The sequence below is a fragment of the Onychomys torridus genome, chromosome 5 (genome assembly GCF_903995425.1).
Source record: "Onychomys torridus chromosome 5, mOncTor1.1, whole genome shotgun sequence".
NCBI classification, from domain to species: Eukaryota; Metazoa; Chordata; class Mammalia; order Rodentia; family Cricetidae; genus Onychomys; species Onychomys torridus.
Genome location: NC_050447.1, coordinates 105,911,289 through 105,934,464, shown reverse-complemented (window position 1 = coordinate 105,934,464; position 23,176 = coordinate 105,911,289). Strand labels below are relative to the sequence as shown.

Here is a 23,176-nt window from a genome sequence, read left to right as displayed (position 1 = left end):
TCTCATTAAAGGAGTGGCTTCATATTCATTTCTCAACCTCTTGAGCTAATGGTTTACTCATCTGTGAAATTGGATGATAATAGACTTCACTTAGGGTTGTTATGGGTGTTAAAGGAAATAGTGTAAGTGAAGCTATTAGCAGATTATCATTACCGTGACCACTACTAGTTTCCCACCTAAAGAAATAGATTCAGTTTGTATCTCCTCACAACTTAAAATATAATAATAGTAAAGCAGAATAATATAGGTTGGAATATATTGCAATAGTAGGTACTTGCCTATCATACTCATGGCCCTAGGTTCCACTACCAGTACCACAAAGATAAAGTAAATACAAACCAACAAGTAGGAATAACAAGTAGGTAAATGAATGAGGGAATAAACAGAATAAATAGTTTAATGTGTTTTGCCTGGGCAAAATATGAAGCTTTGAGAGCTTCTTTAGTGGTAATTAAACAGGTACGATATAAGAGAGTAGTGAATGGATATCATGCTAAAGAAATGGTCTGTGCTTCTGTCATGTGGGTGAGGCATATTTAATTTCCAGGTATTGTTTTGTAGCTATTCTTGATGTTGGCTGATTCTAATGATTGGTGAATTTTTTTGATGTTTAGGAATTTATTTTAATTGTAAATTAATTTTATGATAATAAAACAACCTTTTTTTCTTAGAGCCTCTGTCCAGCCACCTGATGGAATTTTTAATGCTGAAGTAGAACCAAAATGCTAAAACAGAGTGTCCCTGAGGATTACTAACTTGTGGGGGTGCCACTGAGGGGGTGACCTCTCAATAGTAATGTTGCCCGAACAACACGGGCATACTGACACCAGCTGACTGCCAGCATGGACGGGGGAAATTCCACATGGTCTCACCCCAAAGGAAGAGCTACATGTGGCCAGTGGCCACTGGGAGAGGGAGTGTTAAATTTCCTGTAGGGACAAGCCTCCCTTCTAGGTTGTCCAATTGAAAGCAGTCAGCGTTGGACATGTTATACTTATAGGAGCAATGCTAACTAAACTCAGTAAGTTATATATACATGTATACACATATATATGCATATATACATTCATGCATATATATATGCATGCAACAATAATAATTAAAGAGATCATTAATTTGAGAGGGGAGAAATTACAGTACAGGTATGGCCTGTCCCTTCTGTTACACTTTGTTTTCTGATGTGAGCTTTGTTTTTGTCCTATTTAGATCTTCCAAATGTGCTAGCATATTTTCTGTGGTCAGAGTTTTCCTGTGTCCCACAGGGTCCCCAGCCACTCAGACCTAAATAAACACACAGGGGTTTATATTAATTAAAACTGCTTGGCCATTAGCTAAGGCCTACCACTGACTAGTCTTGAACTCAGCCCATTTCTGTTAATCTATATGTTGCCACGTGTTCTTTGGCTTTATTTGTGTGCCATTACATGCTGCTCCCTGGATGGTGGACTGGTGTCTCCTGACTCAGCCTTCCTCTTCCCAGAATTCTCCTTATCTGCTTATCCTGCCTATACTTCCTGCCTGGCTACTGACCAATCAGCATTTTATTAAGCCAGTGTACAAAAGTATTATCCCATAGCAATTTTCACTAATTAGTATTAGTGAAAAAGTAAGTATAGAAGCAAATCAATCTTTCACCTCAATTTTGTTACATAGTTGACATAGGAACTAGGCTTAAGCTATCCGAGGACTAGGTTTGTCTGTCAGTGATCAAAAGTTTTGTCTCATGGTACTTGGTTTATAGAGACTATCTTAAGTATCTCAATGATACCTCCAAGTAGATCCTTTCATCTTCTAGAACTCTTTAAATCATAATTTATGTGATTACCAAATCTGCTTTCTTGTGATTTTCTTAGTAGTGTTTATTCTGATTTGATGACTGTCAAATCACAGACACAGCTTTCATGCAAATCAAGTACCAGCTGGAAGAGTTCTGTTCAGACTCTAAAAAATTCAGTGTTAGGTGCACAAAATGGGTAAGAAGAAGGGAGGGAGATATTTGTTTTCTTGTGTGTTATGTTCCATATTAGTTAGCTTTCTTATTTCTGTGACTAAAATACCTGAGGCAACAATTTAAAGGAGCAGATTTATTTTGGTTCATGATTTTGGGCATTCAGTTCATGGTTGCTTGTCCCATGTGCTTTGGCTTCAGGCACAAGTATGTGAAAGGAAAGGCAGACAGCAGATGGAATCTTGGGAAAGGGTAGGACAAGACAGAGCCACTAGGGACACAGCCCCAGACACCTACTTCTTCCGGCTAGTCTCTACCTCCCAAATTCTCCACCACCTCCCAAAACAGCACCAGCAGCTGGAAACCAAGTGTTTACCATATGAGGTGTGTGTGATGGTTTGCATTCAAACCATCACATAGCATAATGGTGGGTTGTCCTAAAACCATTTACAGATGTTTTTATTTTATTTTTTTAGTTTTGTTTGCTCCTTAAGTATTTTTTTCCAGAAAGGAAGCCTTCCCTTTTTACTCACTTGTTACAGCTCCTGCTACTGCTTTGGCCACACTCGTTTGTACCATCCTGTACATTCCTGTCTCCTTAGACCTTTGAATAGGAAGCCCAAAGGAATGGGTACTTCAAGAAGGGGTTGATGATCTTGTAAGAAAAAGACTATGTGATAAGTAGGAATATCCCTTCCTCGGATACTAGATATAAAACAAAGATGACTAGACTGCTACACAACTCCAGGGAGACTACCTAGAAAACGGGATCCTAGGAAAGACCCAAGGATCACCCAATGACAGAGAAATGGATGAGATCTACATGAACAACCTGGACAACAGTGGGAGTAATGAAGGGCAAGATTTGAGGGAAAGAAAGCTTAGAGGAGCAGGAGATCCCAGCTGGATCAAGAACAGAAAGGGAGAACGAGGAATAACAGACCATGATAAGTGAAGACCACATGAGAACAGGAATAGGCAGAATGCTGGAGAGGTCCCCAAAAATCCACAGTGATATATCCTCTATACACTGCTGGCAGTGGTTGAGAGAAAGCCTGATCTGACCTAGTCCAGTAATCAGATGGCTAAACACCTTAACTGTCGTGCTGGAACTCTTGTCCAATAACTGGTGGAAGTGGATGCAGAGATCCTCAGCCAGGCCCCAGGTGGAGCTCCAGGTGTCCAACTGTTGAGAAAGAGGGTCTGCAAGAGTGTGAATTTTTGAATCCAAGATTGCAAAAAGCACAGGGACAAATAGCCAAACGAATGGAAGCACATGAATTATGAACCAAAGGCTGTGGAGCCCCGAGCCGGATCAGGCCCTCTGGATAAGTGAGACAATTGAATAGCTTGATCTGCTTGGGAGGCACCCAGTCTGTGGGATCAGGATCTGTCCTTAGTGCATGAGCTGGCTGTTTGAAATTTTGGGCTTACACAGGGACATTTTGCTCAGTCTGGAAGGAGGTGACAGGACCTGCCTTACTGAATCCACCAGGTTTAAATGAATCCCCAGGGGTGCCTTGATCCTGGAGGACATGGGAATGGAGGGGAGGGGCTGGGGGGAAGGTGGGAGTCGGGGCGGGAGGGGGGAGGACAGGAGAACCCATGGCTGATGTATAAAATTTAAAACACATAATAATAAAGAAAAGAAAAAGAAAAAAAATTCCCTTCCTCTTGCTTTTGTTTTCTGATCATTACACACACACACACAAACACACACACACACACACACACACACACACACACACATACAGACACAACATACACACACATACACACACACACATACACACACACACACACACACACACACACATTCCATATGAACAATTTACTGACCCATGCATAATACTTAGTGGTCAGCCTTTATTTCTAATCATTCTTGCTGATAGAACCATGCCCTCTTAAAAACTCAATATCTGAGTAAACTTACTAGCAACAGTGACTACAGAGGATACAATGGTGCTTGCTTTCCTTGGGAGAATAACTGCCCTCTGTACTCATTTGCCTTTAGGATTTTGCATGCATTTGCTTCTCTGTGACAGGAAAGAACAATAAAACCATATCAAAAGAGCTAAATAAAATTATTGTGGAAGGAGACACAGTTGCTCATTTTATAGACATTTGTTCTAATTTCCTATCAGATGAGAAATTTGAATCAAAGGCCTTTTGAAGATTTTCTAACTTTGCAGTCTTCATGCTGGGATGGCTGTAAGCCAATGCTGGTTTTTTAGAGTTACTCTGAACATGAAATTCACATAAAGTGGCCCTGCTTTACTTCTTAAATGTCACTACACTTCTGTACTGGGATGGTAGCTGATATTACGTTTTAGCCAAAGAGTTTTGAGTTTGAGCACTGTCAGCTAAATATATAAACACTGTCATTCTGTGAAATATCTGTATGAATTCTAAAACAAACCTCAAATATATAATGATATGTGGTAAGTAAGTTATTTAATGCTAATGTCATTCCTGAAAAAAAAGAAAGGATTTGATTCACATGATATTTGTATCTCTGTATTAATCCCAGGAGCTTTTGACTCCTGGCATATTGAATGTGCTTATGAAGAAGTATTCATCCTTATTTAGGTAGTCCCCAAGTTCTTCCAGTGGTAAGCAAGGTCTTGCGTAGGGATATCCACACATAGGAAAGCAGACAGTAAACTTACATGTGTTCACTATGGACACAAACTACCTGATATAGCCAGGCAATTTCTTTGTCATTACCTGACATCAGTGGCCCTCCCTTGATGTGTTGAAGTGTGCATGGCTTTGAGAAACAAGCATATCCCATTCAGAGTTGAAGCATGCCTGATTAATTTGCAACTTTCATGGAAGAAATAATCAGGCACATAGTATGATGTTTCTATAAAGAGATTTGTTGCTATTTAAACCACTCAATATCTCTAAATCCTTTTCTCTATCCTTACATCTATCATGTGTTAGGAACCATGCCAGACACCCTTAAAAGTAACAAATATAGTTGTCATTAAAAACTTGTAGTTGAGACAAGAAAACTGTATTGGTGGTATATATTAAGAGCATATAATCTTTGTAAGTGCTTAGGGGGACAAAGCAGAAGCAGCTCTACTCCTTGTGGGAGAACTCGGGATACCCACAGAGATGATAGCTGAAGTGTCCAACAGTAAGGGACATAGTGTGGACATAAATTTTCCTGCCAATAGAAGGGCATGTCTAGAAGAGGAGAGACTATTTCTTGCTAAGGGGTCTGCAAACAAAGACATGGCTGGCATATCTCTGCCACTTGGCATAACTGTTAAAGGGGCACATGATAAGGAGGAAACACTGGGGAGGTGACAGGTGACAGATCACATGGGACTCTTTTGGCATCTATGACCACTCAACAAAAAGTATTATAGCTGAATTTATATTTAGAAAATATGGATTTTTAGTAGTGATTTAGAAGAAAGAAATGCATGGGTAAGAACAGCACCTAATAGCAATGGCAGAAATCCCAAAAGGAAAAATGCTCAAGATTTGGGCCAGGTGGAATTGCCCCTCAAGTTTAACTTCTGATTTTTCTAAGACTCTGGCTTTAGAAATACAAAAACTCATGTTAGGTTTATGGAAAATAACTAAGTATAGGCAAACAAGTTTATATGGACATTTTTTTTTTCGAGACAAGTTTTCTCTGTGTAGTTTTGGTGCCTGTCCTGGATCTCCCTCTGTAGACCAGACTGGCCTCGAACTCACAGAGATCCTCATGGCTCTGCCTCCTGAGTGCTGGGATTAAAGGCGTGTGCCACCACTGCCCAGCTTGTGTATACATTTTTCAAGTGTAACAATGGCATTAAGGTTAGCTAGAGAACTTGAGTGTTGTCTGCTGGATTGTTGTTCTTATGTCTTTGTTTGCATGCGTGTGTGTGTGTGTTTGTGTGTGTGTGTGTGTGTGTGTGTGTGTGTGTGTGTGTGTGTGTGTTGTGTGCTTGTGTGTGTGCATGCATGTGTGTGGGGGGGGGTGGTTTTAATCCTGGCCTCAATTTTTCTAAGCAGTCTGTTTCTATGAAGCCAAAGCTAGGGACACGAACACCTTCACATTCTTCACTGCAGAAGGAAATGGTTCCTTTTCATGCTCTTTGAGAAAAACCCAAAGAAAGTTCAGACAGGTCCTGCCATGGCTGTAGCTGCTCTCTTAGGTACATAGCAGGAGAGAGGATTCTTTAGGCCAACACAAGTAGGCTGTCCCTGTGGAAGAAAATTTGGTGCAGTCAGATTGATAGAGTCAGGCCAACCACCCCTCCCGCCCCCCAGTGCTAAGCAAAAAATGTAATGCGCTGTGGTGCAATATGTAAACTAGTTAACTGTTCTGATTGTGGTCTACTAGAAGGTATACAGAAGAGCTGCTGAGTTAAGAGGGGTTGAGAAGTGCAGCAGTCACAATGCAGAGAAATCCTGTAATAGGGAAAGGAAGTGTTTTAGACTTGAAGAGCAACTAGAAACCTTCAGTCATCATTTGTGCACAACACACCTGCATGTGTTATTTTCTCTGCCTTTTTAGGTACCCAGAAATGAACTCTCCACAGAGCCTTCCTTCTCTCCCAGCTCCTTCTTTGACCCTCTGATGCCAAGGGTTTTCATTTTGCCCAGTTCAGTTTCTCCCTCATCACTAGGTCTTCCCTTTCAGCATGCAAGCGTGTTACTTTCTCTCCCTTTCTGAAAACCATCACCCACTTCCCTGCCTTGCAGAGAAAGCTTTCTAGAAAGTGTCTGCCTATGTTTATTGTCTCTGAGATATTTCTATTCTAGCCTGCTATTCTTTCCCCATCCCCACACAGTGGATGTTGGGGATGGAACCCAGGACCTAACTAAGCAGGCTCTCCTGGTCACATCCCAGACCTCTTCATCTTATCTTCAGCCCTGTCCTCTCCAGGAGTTTTTCCAAACTCCTCAGAAGCTGTCTGAGTCACCTCTGGGCTGCTGTACCTGTGGTCACTTCACCATCTGTTTTTTTCATTACATAGAAGCTTCTTGGGCACTCCCTGGACACAAGATTTGTAGACTTTCTTCCTCCTCTGTCTGACCCTAAATGGGTCAGTGTCAATGAACTTGGTTTGTAGACCATTTGTTTTATTGTTCACTTCCCTCTTGGTGGTCTCAGCCAGTCTCCAGACTTGAAATGGATGGTTCCCAAATGTGTGCTCTCAGCTGCCACCCCCTCACATAGCCAGACTAGGAGTCATACTAATTTAGAGATGAAAATTCACCTTCGTATAGTCATAATTTTAAGATTCCATATTAATCAGCTCTCTAAGAGCTTGATTAGTGCATGAAATGAATGGAATGACTTGAAATGACAGCATATCTGTGGGTGAGGTTGCTTTTACATACAAACTTGTTTTGATTGCTTGGGATTTATTTGTCAGAGATCTTCTGTTTGACTAAGGTGGTGATGTTGTCTCCTTGGAGAATATGGCAACGTTTTAGAATCCTTGGTTGTCTCAGCTGAAGGTATAAAACCTAAAGAATGTACAGGATAGTCCCCCAAAAGGAGTTATCTGGCCCCAAGGTCAACAATACCAAAGTTAAGAAACTCTTAAACAAGGGTTTATGAATTTAAGTTATCTATCTGTGGAAATCCACTGAAAATTTGGTGAAAATAGCAAAATTCTTTTAACAGCACTTTAAGCACATGTTTATAAGTGCTTGCCAAAAGATAGTACCCTTCCTAAAAAATGCATCATATGAATTGTCCTCTTTCAAGCCTGGGATTCTTTTAAACATGCCCACTGGATTGTGAGTACCTGCAGTTAAATAGTGTTGCTCTTGGCAAGGCTTGGTGAGCAAAATGAGGTATGGTCTCTCTGATCTCAGTAGTGTGCTCAGCCAGCCATGACCTTCTCAGTGCCTCTTCTTTCTACACCCTGTCTATACTGAGCCACAGCCCAGGCAGTTCTCAGCGGGGTGGCCAGAGATTACCACAAGGGAAACTCAAGGCCCCAAACAGAGGTTCACCAGGGGTTCAGGATGAATTGGAGTGACTTCTTGTTTGCAAACTTTGTACCTTATATAGCTTCAGAAAACTTTTAAATGAAGTATTGGACAATGGAATAAAATTTTTATGAGAGAAACTACTGTTTCTTCAAATATGATTTGTATGGTGACAAAATTTTACAAATACATAGATAGATGTACCCATGTGCACATGTGTTCTTGTCTGTATATTTATATTTACATAGCAAGTACTACAATATGCTCATAATTGTGATCCTTCTTAGGGGATAAATTGGCCAATTTTAGGACTGTGAAGACAGACCTTTGAAATGCAGTTGTTTTGATTGGCATGCTAAGTATAAGAATTATCACAATTTCTCCATTATTTTTAGGGAGTTAGCATAGAGTGTCTTGTGTCAGATTCTGGCTTTTAAAAAAAAATGTCTCTATAGAAGTATAATGTTGTAAATATATTGTGATTTAACAGCTGACATTAAATAAACTTTTTATTAAAAATAAACCTTGGAAATAAAAACATCACACATCAAAATTAACATGACCCAAAGCATATACAACTTAATGGACTTTATGCAGTTAGAATTACATTTAGAACTGAAGCTGTAAAACTTCATGTTCAGTTTAACACTTTTAGTTCCCAATATATTTTCTGTACTTATACACCACCAAAGCCAAAAGGGGAAAAAAATTATGCCAGAACTAGAGCTAGAACAATTAGCCTTATATCACAGTGGTTTCCTAGTTTGTGTCCATAAGCTGCATTGGTCTTTACTTATCGCCATATGTTTATCCTTTCTTGTACTCTTCTTCATGTTATACTGTACCCATGTGCACATTTGTCTACATTATACATGAAGAATATCAAATTCATTGATTTCAGTAAGTATACTATTCATATCTAAAAGGCAATCCAGTGCCTCTGGCTTAATACTAGTCACTTAAGTGATATGTTTTTATTAATTTTGTAACTTCTTACCCTTTAGATTTTGTCTTAAAAAGGTATGTGGACTACAAGGATATTATGTTGATATACCCAATGACATCATAGTAGAAAGTTTAGATTATTGAGGATTATGTATATATGTATCTCACTTGCACATGTGTATATAATTGATGTCAAGATATGACATAGGAACAAAGCCAGGAAACTAGAAGTTTACTGTGGCTTAGCATCTGACCCACTTTCTGATGTGTTGGTAATGGCTTAGTTTCACAGCCATCTACTTATCTATTGTCACAGGAATGAGACAGTGTCCAGGGTAGAACTACAGTCAACATGATCTTTAGCTCAGAATCTCATAAAATACAAAGTGTAGTTGCCTGGACTGTAAAAAATTGTAAGTAATTGCAATTACAAGTTTTGGTATTATAAGTAAAGGTATAGACAAAAATTGTAAGTAATGATATAGACAAGAAAAGGGAAACAAATTTTAGATTTGCACATGGGTTGTATGCTCCTGTATATGGGTCTAGCATTTAAAAACATAGAAAACATTTTTCTAAAACCTCCAAAGTGAAAATAAAAATAAATAAATGTATGAGAGGTGGCATGACATTCTTAACCCATCCAGAACTATAAGGCAGGTCATCTTCCTGGAGATCTATCTTCCTGTCATTTCCTTGCAGGCAGGGAGCTCTGGGACATCAACATGGCATTTAATTTCACACTCTCACTGCTATAAGGCAGTACTCACATACTTAAGCAATACTCGCATGTGGCAGTGGATAGAAGAGCAGAACCCTGTGTGGGATTAAAGATGGACATGAGACCCTGTACATATTGGTTTCTCCTGGGTTGGATAGAAAGTGAACACTGACTTTTGAAGAAAGACCCATCATTCTCCTAATCTCCTCTGGCCTTTTCAGATTACAGTTGCTAAATAGGAAGTCTCACTGAAGGCACAAGGCAGCAGCCAACCATTAGTCAAAGCAGCAATAGCAAATAAATCAGGAGAGTTTGAGGTACTAAAATTCTGTCACCCAACTACAAAGCAGGATGATGTCCCTGCCCCCAAATCAGGAGTCCTTAAATCTTCTTAATTTACTGTTTTAAATGAAGCTCTAAAAGGGTTGATGGGAACTCAAAAACTTCACCTCATCTGCCTTTTCTCCACTGCTATGGAGGTCATATAAAGACAGATGAAAGAGAAAGAAAAAGTTAAGATTGATACTAAACCTAGCCAAGACATCAAGCATTATATAACAGAAGTGATTTTCATTTATGTGGCCTTTGAAATATAACTCTTACTTGGTCCTATGTGCCTATTATGATCCCAATTTGAAGTTGAGGCAGGTGAGAACTTCCAATTCCTTCTTAGAGTAGAGCTCCTTAAAACATGTCTCCATTCTTGACCCTTATCACCAGAGTATTTTGTTTTGTTGCTTTTTTGAGACAGAGTCTCTCTATATAGTACTGGAGCTGGCCTCAAACTCAGAAATATGAATGCTGGGGTTAAAAGGCTGTGTGCCACCATAACCAGCTCACACCAGAGATGATTTTATAGAAATTCAGGTATACAGACATATGCAATCAATGTGTTAAATCAAACATTATTACTAATAAATCACAATTATTTTAAACCAGTTTGGTGTTAAACACATAAATTTACTGTTTACTATAGAGTATACCAATCCTGCATACTAATGAGATTAGTATACATGTTCATTTTTCCTAACCAATGAAATCATGGCTAAAAATCTGATAATGCAGGACATCTTCAGATATTTTAATAAAAAACATCTTCAGTGTTTTTCAGAGTTGATCAATATTTTAATACTAAACTTGATAATGCTAAGAATACCCCACATAAATATATAGTAAACTATGTCATAAGAAGGGCTATTTCGTAAATTATTGGAAATTCTGTCTTAATTGTAAGCCAAAATTCAGTTTTAATGAAAAATCAAATAGTGCTTGTCCATCTATTATTTTTATTTTTCTTATTTAATGTTTTTCTTTATCTTCAAGAATTTAATGCATGTATATAATGTATTTTTTATTATATTTATTCTTCTCCCTTTAGCTTCTCCCAGATCCCCATATTATCTTTCCAACTTCATGTTGTTGTATTCTCCTCCTTCTCCTTTTCCTCTTCCTCCTCTTCTCCTCCTCCCACTGAGTCTAATTGGTACTGCCCATAAGTACACAGATGTAGGGCTCAAACTTAATTTTTGTAATCATTCTCATACACTACAACCAAAAAAAAAAACTAATTTGTTAAATTCTTAGGAATGATGCTAGAAAATATTAAAAGTCCATCTTTTCTGTAATTAAGCTGTTCTGTTTCTTCAAGAGTAGAAAGTTTAGCTGTGTAGTAAAAACACTGCAGTTCTTCACACAGAGTAGTCTCAGATCAGTCTTGGAGGCAGTATAGGGAGCATTCACTGACATGACGTGCCCTGACTGACACTTTGTGTGGCACAAAGTGTGCATCATGTGTTCCGAACTGAGCCTGCAGTGAATGGGTGTAGCAACACAGGATGTACTGCCTGAAATATCATAGATTCATTATGTATTTGATGTGTGTGTCTGAGTGTGTATGGAGGGTGTGGGGATGTGGGGTGTGTGTGTAGAGTACCTGTGAAGGCCCAGTATCAACATCATATATTTTTATTTTGTCATATTCCACTTTTATGTTTTGGAACAGGGTCTCACTCAATCTGAGGCTCATTGGTTTAGCTTTACTGGCTGACCAATGAGCTTCAGAGATTGTCCTTTCTCCACCACCCCTCCTTCCTCCAGTGCTATAGTTACAACAGTAGGATGCCTCCCTTGACTTTTTATATGAGTTTCAGGGATCCAACTTAGGTTATCATGCTTGCACAGCATTCATTTACTGACTGAGCCATTTCCTTAGCAGATAGATACATTTGATTTTTAATGAATCTTTTGTCATTGCATGTATAGAAACCTTTTACTGTTCACAGATATATACCCCCCCCATACAACCTGACAAGTTTAAGAAGCTGGGATTTAGTTACTAGTACAATGAGAGTAGCAGCATTATAGGTGTCAGTGACTAACATGGAGTGTGAGCTTTTAGCTAAGAGTCCTACTTCAAAGGTTTTCTCTTGCATTTTGGTTTGGATATTAAGGCATGTTTCTAGTTTCTGAGGTGCTTTTTATTTCTGATGACAAGATTTCTAAGTGTGCATCTGTATCCTCGCATCTATCTTTACCTATAGATTTCTCTTTATATTGTGGAGATCCAGCAAATCATGCCCCCCTCCTTTCCTCTGTTGTACCCTCCCTTCTTACTTCTATGCAACCTGTGCTGGCCTGGAACTGAGGATTCAAAGTCTCAGCACCCCAAGTGCCAGTATCACAAATGTTGAGTTAAAAAAAAAAAATGAGTCATTATATTTTACATATAATATATTGTTTCCAATGTGGTAGGTTTCATACCTGCTGTCTTGCCAGAATAGAAATTCTGTTTTTTGTTGGTGCTAGAAAAACTCATGGTCTCAAACCTTCTTTAATTCTGCTCTTGTGATTATACATTTACATGGGCTCACTTTTTCTAAATTAATGAGTTTATATTGAAGAGGAAACCTGATGGGATTAAAAATGTGCTTAGTAATGCTTCCTGTGTGAGTCCTCATTTGCTTTGCTAATGAATGCTCATTTACACCTATTTTAAATTTCATATTTCCAAAATCATAGCTATAAGACAATCATTAAAGAAGTTTGAGCTTTTCAATAAATCTTAACTATAGATACTATTGCCATTTTAATGTAATAATTGTAGCATCATCATGCATTATTGACTAATCATATTACCTGCACCAAACCCAGATCTTGTCCTTATGTTACACACATTGCTATAGTTATTTGTATTCTGCAATACCTTTTCATCTATATTAATGTGTCCTGTGGCTGGGTAAACATTATTGTGCAGGCCATTAACAGAGGAGTCCCTAGCACCATGCTGGATAGTTTATACAAGATAATAAAAGCATTAGCTAACTAACTAACTAACTAACTAACTAACTAACTAACTTCAGGTTCACTAGGCTAACTTTTCTTAGTTTTCTTCCTGTCTAGTGTTGTCAGGTTTAAGCTTGTTAAACATATGTGTTTATTTTAAATAAGCGTCAAGGTTCCATTATCCATATTGTGTTCCTAATTCACAATCACTGAAGGTCACCCTATCGGGTGGAGTGGGGACATTCCCTCTTGACCTCTGTAGATATAGTGGGACAGTCTGGGCATAGACTTGGATATTTGTCCTTTTCATAGGTAGATTGGTCTCATAGAGCTTCTTTACCTTTACAGCTACCTGTACATTTTGGGTTGTGTCAAATGTGTCAGACCTCATTTTGTGAACTGATATAATTATGTACTAAAGACTTAGTATTTGTGTGATATACAATAACAATTAAAAGAATTAATTTTAAAATCATTTTAAGCTTGTCCTAAGACTTAACCAGTGAAGCATATGATTCCAAAAGCAATTTTAAAAAGCAAACATGAAATGAAATCCATTGACAATTACAGCAAGATGGATAAAAGTACCTAGAAAAAGGTTTTAAAAGTAAATACCACTTTTCCCTCTCTGGTAACTACTAATTACTTGTGATGCTTAATGACTTAAATGAATAGAAAAGTATCTCCTGTACTTACTGACTAGAAAGCATACAATTGTTACAATTGCAGTTTTCTTCATATTGAGCTACAGATTTAAATGCACTCCATCAAAGCCACAATTTTCATTTTTGCAGACCATCACAAGTTGATACTGAAATTCATGTGAAAATACAAGGAACGAAAATAGCCAAGGCAGTCCTTAAAAGAACCAAGTTAAAAACTTATCAAGAACCTACAGTCAGCAAGATGATGTTACTAATGTAATAGTAGATACATTTGTCAGAGGAGTGGGGTTGAAAGTCAGAAATAAACTCTGCTTTGTGGTTGGGTTCAGAAAGATGCCAGTGCCGTGGAGGAAAATTACTTTCCCAGCAGACAGTGGGACAGCTGAATTTCTACATGCAGATGATGAAAACTGAGTCTTTCATTACACCAGATACAAAATTAGTAATCGTTCAAATCCAAATATAAGAACAAACAGATCAAATGCATACAGGGATAATGTAAATGTCTTCACAACTTTAGATTGGACAAAACCAAGAGTAGGGTCACAGTGTCACATATAACCAAGCTAAAATAGGCAAATTGGACTTCATCAAAACACAAACAAATAAAAAAACAGCACAAACAAAATATGTGCTTTAATGACTACCACTTAATGAGTAAAGATAATGTACACAAGAGAAAATATTTTCATAGACTAGGATCAAGAGTGTATAAAGAACCTTTTGATTCTGTAATTAAAAGATTAGCAATCCAGTTAAAACATTCTCTAAAGAAGATGTATGGTTGTCCAATAAGCATATGAAAACATAGATTGTTGGTTTAATTAGTTTGTAGAGAAAGACAAGTCAAAGCCAATCCATTACCTACTGAAGTGGTTGTAGTAAAGAACACACACTATAACAAGTGTTGGGGAGAATGCTAGAAATCAGAGGCCTACTTCATTGCTGTGAAAATGTAAAATGGTTCAGCCCTTTTGAAAAATGGAGACGTCAAGGTCATGATGGGAAGACATGCAGAGATGACAGGCCATACTAGTGGAAGCCCATGAACTGTGGACTGGTGGCTGTGGAGCCCCCATGGGACTGAACTAGGCCCTCTGGATACTGAAGACAGTTGTTTGGCTCTAACTGTTTGGGGGGCACCGAAGCAGGGGAATCGGGATCTGTCCCTGGTGCATAGGCAGGCTTTTGGGAGCCCAGTGCCTTGGTGTGATGTCTTGCGCAGCCTTGGTGCAGTGGGGAGGGGCTAGGACCTACCTAGGCTCAGTGTGCTAGGCTCTGCTGACTCCCCATGGGAGACCTTGGTTTGAGGGATGTGGAGTTGCTTGGGAGGGAGGGCTGGGGGTGGAAGGAGGGAGGAGGGGGCATTTGTGGGTGGTATGTAGAGTGAGTAGAAAATTTCTTAATAAAGAAAAATGAAAAAAAAAAAGAAGAAAATGGTTCACAGTTCCTTGTAGGCTATAACATACAGCAACTGCGTGGCCCACCAATTCCACCTCTCTATATAGTCCCCCAAAAATTAAACATATGTCCACACAAAAACGTGTATATAAATGTCCATATTATGTTTATTCACAATACCTGCACAATGGAAACTTTTTTTTTGTTCACCTGCTAATGGCTGAACAAATAAAATGTATTGTTTTCCTATAGAAGAACATTAGTCAAAAAATTGTAATGATGTTCTGAATCAAGGTACAACATGTACCAACTTTACTATGTTATTCTGAATAAAAGAAATGATCACAAAAGAATTATATGAAGTATCTAGAATAGGCAATCTAAAAATAAGTGCTTTAGCATGGGTCCACTAGCCCACTTCTCTCTGCACTGCCTGATAGTAGGCCATGCCTATTTATTCTCAGGTGTTGAGTGAGTGCTCAAGTTATCCTGGGCAGAAGGTAAATCAAATGAAGTCAGATGTTCCTTTGGACTCAAAAACCATTAGTTTAGTGGTAATAGAAAAACTTCACTAATTCTTATTGGAAGCTCACTCTAATAATTTGGCATCATTTGTTATATCCGTGTGCTTTGAGATGAAAACCTAGGCCTAACAGCGAAAACATAAACTTCTATTTAACTCCAAACTTAAGTTTATAGGAAGTCCATAGAATATTACAAATTTTCAAAAAAAATTCCACTAAATGTTTCATTTGAAAAGTCTCGCTGGGCAGTGGTGGCACACGCCTTTAATCCCAGCACTCGGGGGGCAGAGGCAGGCGGATCTCTGTGAGTTCGAGGCCAGCCTGGGCTACAGAGCGAGTTCCAGGAAAGGCGCAAGCTACACAGAGAAACCCTATCTCGAAAACAAAACAAATGAAAAGTCTCCTTCTTGCTTTTCTTTGTGTTTTGTCAGTTGCCATGGAAAGCTGACAGTAATTTCTTTTGTTGTTATCAGGTTGTTTTGATAAAGGTCTCTTGTGTTCAAGCAGGCCTCAAATGTCAATCTTCTTGCCCTACCTCTTGAGAGCTGGGAATTTAGCTGTGTATCACTTTCCCATGAGATGCCTGGGGTGTTTAGACGTTTGGTTTTCTGTGGTGTGCTCATTGAGCTTTTCCTGATACAAGATCACTGTGAATGTTTAGAGCTTGTGTTTGAACTTGTAGACTATGTCCTTGCCAAAGTTTAGAAAACCTATTTAGGAAAATTTCCCCTTGTTTCTATGCCAGTTTCTTCAGAAACCAAAACTTTTTGTCATATATACTTCCATTTTCTGTCTACACAAAGAACAGAAGCAAAGTTCCTGACACATGATGTTACTTTCCATGTATTTAAACTGCATGAAGCCATTAATCAGTGCTTTCTGATAATCTTACCTGGATTTCATGCCCTCTTTATGCTAGGAAAAACCTGGTGCACACCATCCCAGTTATTCAGGAACCTGACACAGGAGTATCTCTTGAGCCCAGGGCATGGGACCAGCCTGGTCAACAAAGTTTCTCTACTCTCTCAATCTCTTTCAGTCTCCCTCACCTTCTCTCAATATCTCCACCCCCTTTCCTTCCTCCCTCCCTCCCTCCTTCTCTTTCTTACCCTCTCCCCATATAAATATGAATATAGATATAATTTTTGTTATATGTGGTCATAGTACATGTCTGTATCACCATATCCAACTTGAAGAAAAAAAGAGACTCCGTCTCTTAAACAAGTAAAGAAGAAATAACAAAGTAAAGGTGGGTGGAAGTTATCATTAAGAAACAGGAAATCAAAACAATTTCAATACTTTTGTCAATTTTTGGTACATTTTATCCAAACATTTCAAAATATTTGTACAAAATTCAGAAGTCCATTTTTTAGATGACATTTACATGAAATTGGAAAATGACCTTACAGTAAGTTTGGTACAGAAAAACTCTTGACTTGGAACTGTATCATACTTTATTTTTGGTTAGATGTGCAGGTTTCTGAATGAGAGTGAGCACCACTTATTTTGTTAAGAGAAAGGCAGTCCAAAGAAATTCTGTTGGGTTTCCTGTAACTAGTTTTACCCTGTGAACGGTTACTTTTCTCCCTCTTCCCATGAGCCCTAAAATAGCCTTATTAATAGAAAGATATGATGTTTGTGTTCAAAAAAATCAGGGTGGTCTTAGATGTCTGTCTTCCATTCTGGCATTTCCCTTTATACAATCCTTTAGAATTTTCTGTTTAAAAACTGGCATTCCAATAGCTTTTCTTTGGCCTAAAGCCTGGGTTACACATTGAAATAGCAAATTAGGAATGTTAAGACATCCTCCAAAGAAGAAATGTTTGTTATGAAAGCAGAGCTGATATGACACTTAGAATTAGAGCTTCTTAACTTGTCTAAATGACAGCTAATGATTGTTCTTCTTTTTATATTATTATTTTTAGTAGGGAGATGGGTAGAAAGAAATGCCCAGAGGCTGATATTGGGTTTGGTTCACCAAATTGTTAAATGTCAAATGTACTCTACTGATAATACATCTTTTGTCTCTTTATAGGAGCTAATTTTGTTACTCGAAAAATTAGCCGGTCAGTAGCTAAGATTTACCTTGGACAACTGGAATGTTTCAGTTTGGGAAATCTGGACGCAAAACGAGACTGGGGCCATGCCAAGGACTATGTAGAGGTAGGAACTAACTCATTACATTAAATCTGCCTGTATCAGTTGATACTTTAAATGCCAGGCCTGCAGTGAGAAGCTTGACCTAGAATTGGTCAGATATAAGCTTTTGCTGACACAAATATTGTGAGTTTTGCAACTCTGGGGGAAAGGTAACCTGACTACTTGGGGAGTAAAGCAACTCCTTGAGCTGCTAGGACAGCTCAGCCTTGGAGGTATCCTGGATACCTCTAGAAGCAATAAGACAGCTTAGCCCCAGAAGGGAAGGTATTCTGACTGCTCTGGAGAGTCACACCTGGAGCTGCCAGGACAGCTCAACGGGAAGGGTATCCTGACTGTTTGGGAGTCAGGCTATGTCTGGTGGGGTGTGGGGTGGTCTCCCTGCAGGATATAGCAATCCTAATCCTCTCCTGGAGAGCAGCTACAGCTGAGCTTTGCTCAGCCCCCACTTAAGGGGACTTCCTAGCAGAGTTCTGCTTCTTCTCCATCCTAAGATGTTGCTTCTTTTTGCTTCACTCTGCAAAAGGGGAAACCCCTGCAGAAATGTAGCAAACTTCTCTGGCTTTGGAGAAAAAGTGTTACTTTTTCAGCTCCCGGTTGCTCAGTCCACTATGGGACGTCTCAGCAACGTTCTTCTGTTCAGCTCCCCCTTGTTCAGTCCACTACGGGATGTCTCAGCAAGGTTCTTCTCTGTGCCAGGGAATGAAGATCTTCCCACCCAAAATCTTGAGAAAGGTTTATTTTAGAAGGAGGAGTCCAGGAGAGTAGCTGCTTCTACCAGGGTAGAGAGAACAGCTCACAACTGACCAGGCAGGGCAGTTTATATAGGATCTCTTGGAGGCAGAGTCACTCAGGGATTGGTCAATTTTGGGGCTAGGGGGCTAGAGGCAGAGATGGCCCTGATTTCAGAGCCAAACTGTGTTTCTTTCACTGGCCTTTTTTTTTTTTTTTTTTAAAAAAAAAAAAAAAAAAGCTTTTTTACTCTAATTCTAAGGCCAGGGCACATTTCTTTCACTGACTGATTCTAGGGACCAAGAATGTTTCTTCAGTACTAGTTTCAGAGTCAGGGCATGTTTCCTTGGTTCTGGGTTTGGGGATAAAGTGTTCCTTCTTGTGGCTCAGGTCACAAACCCACGCTGTGTTTTTTCCCTGGTTCTGAGCTCCAGGGCCAGGGTGCTACTTTCCTGATCTATGATTGTTTGGTTTCACGGGTTAGTTGGCCAGGGGCAGAGATGGCTCTGATATGAGCCAAACTGTGTTTCTTTCCCTGGCTCTAGGTTCTAGGGCCAGGGTGGGTTTCTTTAGCCAGCCCGTGTTCCCTACAAATACGGTTAAACATGTTAAACTGTTTAAGGCTGCACAGCTCAGAAGCATTGATTGGGCATGCTGAATATTACTTAACAAGGAAATCTTTCCCAATTTCCTTTTTATTTGGTTGAAACCAAAGTGCTGGCCAGTACTTTGAATGATGGATGTGTTAGTTGGTGTTTATAGTGTCGGAAGGTTATTCTTCACTTTCTGAAGTTTTTATCCTACCTGACTTGTTTCATATTTCCCTCCTTTCCAACCCCAACATTCACAATTCCACCAGTTCTCAAATCTTCAACAAATAATATCCAGTCTTGGTTTATTTGATCTCAGAGTGTTAGTATGCAGTCTCTGAAGTTCCTTTCAGAAAACTGGTGTTATGGAGCTTTAGGTTCCATGCTACGGAGTCTGGTTATGAGCCCACAGACTTCTTGCCATTGCACACCACCAAGCTTTACTCATCATTATACTGTTGCAGAATAATATAGTATACTTAGAAAGTTAACTGTGGTATAGTTAAAGGTCCTACTCTTAGAATTCCTATAGTTAAGCTTAGCTTTTATTCACTGAGTTACATGAAAATCATGTAGTTTTCTTTCTTCTGTCTTTTAAGTCAGTTTTCCTTTGTTCTGATTATCATGCTTTTAAATATCCATTGCTGGAGAAGTTGAAACCTTAAATGGAGGCAAGTTTTTTAACAATAAGCTTGTTATTTTCTCAATAATAGTCATGGTGTTTAGCCTTCTGCTATTCATCTATATATACTTAAATTCTGAGAACACTATGTCTAAACTCACTTGCTTCAGAACCCAAATAGATTGAATTACATTCAATTTGTTATTTTTTTTGTTTGTTTTGAGCAGAGAAAGAGACATGTATTTAGAACTCAGAAATTGAGATGAATATATATAAACCTTTGCAGTAGGAGTGAGACATGACATTTTAATTAGACAAAAAAACCCAATATAAAGCAATGTCACAGTTAAATATGCACAAAAATGCTGAGAGAAGCTTGTTAGAACCAGTGGCCCTGTGTCTTTCTCACAGTTGAAAAGATCAAGTACCACTTCTAAGAGGTACAGCCAGACCATCACACAAAGGTCTGTTTGTATTCATATAAAAATTAAAAACTCATCAACATTTTGGCTTAAATACTTTTAAAAGGTTGTCTAAAATGAAGTCACTGTTATAAGTGCTTGACAAGATGGTGTAGCACAATATGCCCCAAAGCCAAAATATGAAAAGATACGCCTGAGGTTATGGTGATTAGGTCTTTTAATAAAAATTGGAAAGTGTCACATGGCATAGAACCCAGTCACTCACACACAGGAAGGCCTTGGACTTGACAGCTCAGGCTTTTCTGTTCCATAAGACAAGTGGTTTTATGTATGGAGGATTCTCCTGGGGCTCCAGTAGTAATGTATGTTGCCAATGTAAGAAACTTTTTTTATAGTTCTCATTTATATGTTCTGAAATAATTCTAAATTACTTGGTTCCTGAGAAAAGAAATACCATTATTTAAAATTTTGTAGTTTGCTACGTTTTATTTAAAGAAATAGTGTCATTTCTTTTGGTTCTAAGTTTATTAAAATTAGATAACTTTAGAGACTTGCAATTACAATTTTTTGGCCAAAATTAAAGGCAAGAGTAATAAAGGTGCAGAGAAGCATGACTTGTTTAAGAAATAAGTGCTTCTTCATAGGTGATCATCCTATTGGCAAGTATAGATCAGGGAGGTCCTGCTGGTGCCTCATTTACACGTATTAATTGCACACCGTGCCTCTCATTGAACATAAAACTGTTGGTAAATCTAGAGGTTTTACATTTAGGTGCAGAGAACAGTTGCTTTCTTGTTTCAACATGGTAGGTCCCAACTGTGAGGTGAATTGCTGCTCTGCTCACACCAGCTATACCTCAGTTTACTCATCTGTGAAAAGGATGTGACGGCTCTAAAAAAAGCTAGCTACGATGCTGAGAATATGATACATACTCCCTTTGCCTCATAAACATTTTTATATCAACTTATAGTCATTTCCTGTTGCTGGATCTGATTCTTTAACATCTACTTACAGCCCTGTCCCTTAGATCAAAATTCTTTAGAAATAATATAAGTTGACAAAATACATTTCAACTTGAAGAACAAATGTTAAAACTTCATTGAATTATGATCTATTCAGAATAAATAAGTTGTTACAACTTTTCCACTGCCTTTTCATAAACTTTTTAAAGTGTGCAGAATGCTGTGCACCCTTATTTCATAATTAACACCAAATACTATAGCATTTAAAAAAGTTTTATTTACTAATTACCATAGTGCTAATAGCCAGAAGTTTTGAATCTTAATTTATGCAAATGTAAGCTATCAATATTTCATATTTCTCATGAAACATAGCTAGATCCCTGAAACTGTGCACATGTTTTTATTTTCTTTACTATTTCTCTGGGCTGGGGTTACCTGCATACCTTAGGGATTGACCTGACTGAGCTGAGATTCATGAAGAAAGGACAGACATACAGACACATGTACGGAAAAGCTGAGATTGGATGGGCTGTGCAGTCTGATGGAAAGAAACCAACAGTCTCGAAATTCATCATGTTTGTTTTAAATATCTAAATTGAAGAGGCAGGTTTATGGTATTAATAAGGATGTGGGTTATTACATATAGCTGAATAAGGAGGTAGGTTTAGCTAATCTTGGTAGGGGGTCTCTGTAGGGGAGCAAACCAGTCTATAAATATCTACAAAGAAGATGCTGGGGGAAGTTGCAATTGGCATTTTCCCAGTTAACATTTTTCACATACACACTGTCAACATCTCTACACAGATTGGGGATGGTATTGCCATTCCCATGTGTCTGAAACATTGAAGTCCTTAACATGATAGTGCTCCCATCCACAGAACATATTCACTCAGGACTCTATCTGTTCCCCAAACTGAGCCCTTTGTATGTTTTCATGTTTGCTTTCCTTCATAATACTTGAAGGAGCTCATAGTGAGTGTGACAGTGTATTTAAGCCAACTCCCATTGTCAATGCTGTAGCAAAGATGGTGGAATATAGTCAAAGAAGGAGCCACTGAGTTAATTTCCTTCAACATAGACTCAGTTGACAAATGTCATGGTTGTAATTCTAATTGCCACTAATCACAATTTTCTATGCTTTCTTTAAAGCCACATAAGACTGAAAAGAAAGCTATAATATACAAAGTTAAACTTTTTTATATTAGAATGACTGCCTCAAATATATGACATCTTACTGTGCTGTATGGCCAATGTAGTTTGAGGTAGGGACCCAAGCTTTCTTTACCTAGTAACCCTTTAAACAAACAAACAAAAAAAGCAAGTATAGATACCTAATAATACACTATAAAGTGGTGCCATGTGCTTACATAAACATTTTGATAACAGTTTGATTAATAAGCTCTGATAGTGGTCTGTGTTGATAAAATTTTCTGGAACATAATTCTAGCCAGAAAATACTGGATACCTCATTGGCAGGAAGTATCCAGAAGTATGCTCTTAGCACAAGATGGTTCCTTTCCCTTGATTGGAACTATTTTTCCAGAACCCAAAAAAAGACATTTTCAAGTTGTCTTTCTAGAAATGTTTGGTTTATTAGAAAAAAAACATAGAAACCATACTATTCTTCTAAATAAAGATATGTTCTTGGGTTATTTTTCAAAGACTGCATTTAATAGTTCCTTGTGTGCAGTTAGGTTTTGTTTTCCAATAGAAGGCATGTGTGTATACAGAAAATAGTGTGTGTGTATATATATATATATATATATATATATATATATATATATATGTGTGTGTGTGTGTGTGTTTATATACATTAATGTATGTATACAGAATATTCTGTATATATAATGTGTGTAAATATGGTGTGTTTGTGTGTGGAGATATATATATATATATAGTATATGTATATACAGAGTATGCTATATATAGTGTGTGTGAATTTGTGTGCATGTGTATATGTATGTGTGTGTGTGTACAGAGTATAGTGTATATAGTATGTGTGTATAGTATGTGTATGTGCTGTGTGTGTATACAGAGTATGGTATATGTTTTTAAATATGTGTATATATACAGAATATGGTATATGTAGTACATATATATATATATATATATATATATAATGTGTGTATATATTCAGAGTATTGTGTATATAGTATGTGTGAGTTTGCATGTGTATGTATGGTGTATATGCAGAGTATGGTGTATATATGTATATATAGTATGTATGTATAGTACATATATGTATATATGTGGTGT

The 23,176-nt window shown here is 38.1% G+C and overlaps 1 protein-coding gene across 2 annotated transcripts in view; it reads left to right on the top strand.

The window, feature by feature from the left end:
* Gmds (GDP-mannose 4,6-dehydratase) overlaps nucleotides 1-23,176 on the top strand; it is a 575,398-nt gene that overhangs the window by 261,189 nt on the left and 291,033 nt on the right. For both annotated transcript variants that reach the window (XM_036188740.1, XM_036188741.1), the window contains exon 7: nucleotides 17,471-17,598. In XM_036188740.1, coding sequence (XP_036044633.1) covers nucleotides 17,471-17,598 — 128 coding nt within the window. The remainder of the gene's footprint in view (nucleotides 1-17,470; nucleotides 17,599-23,176) is intronic.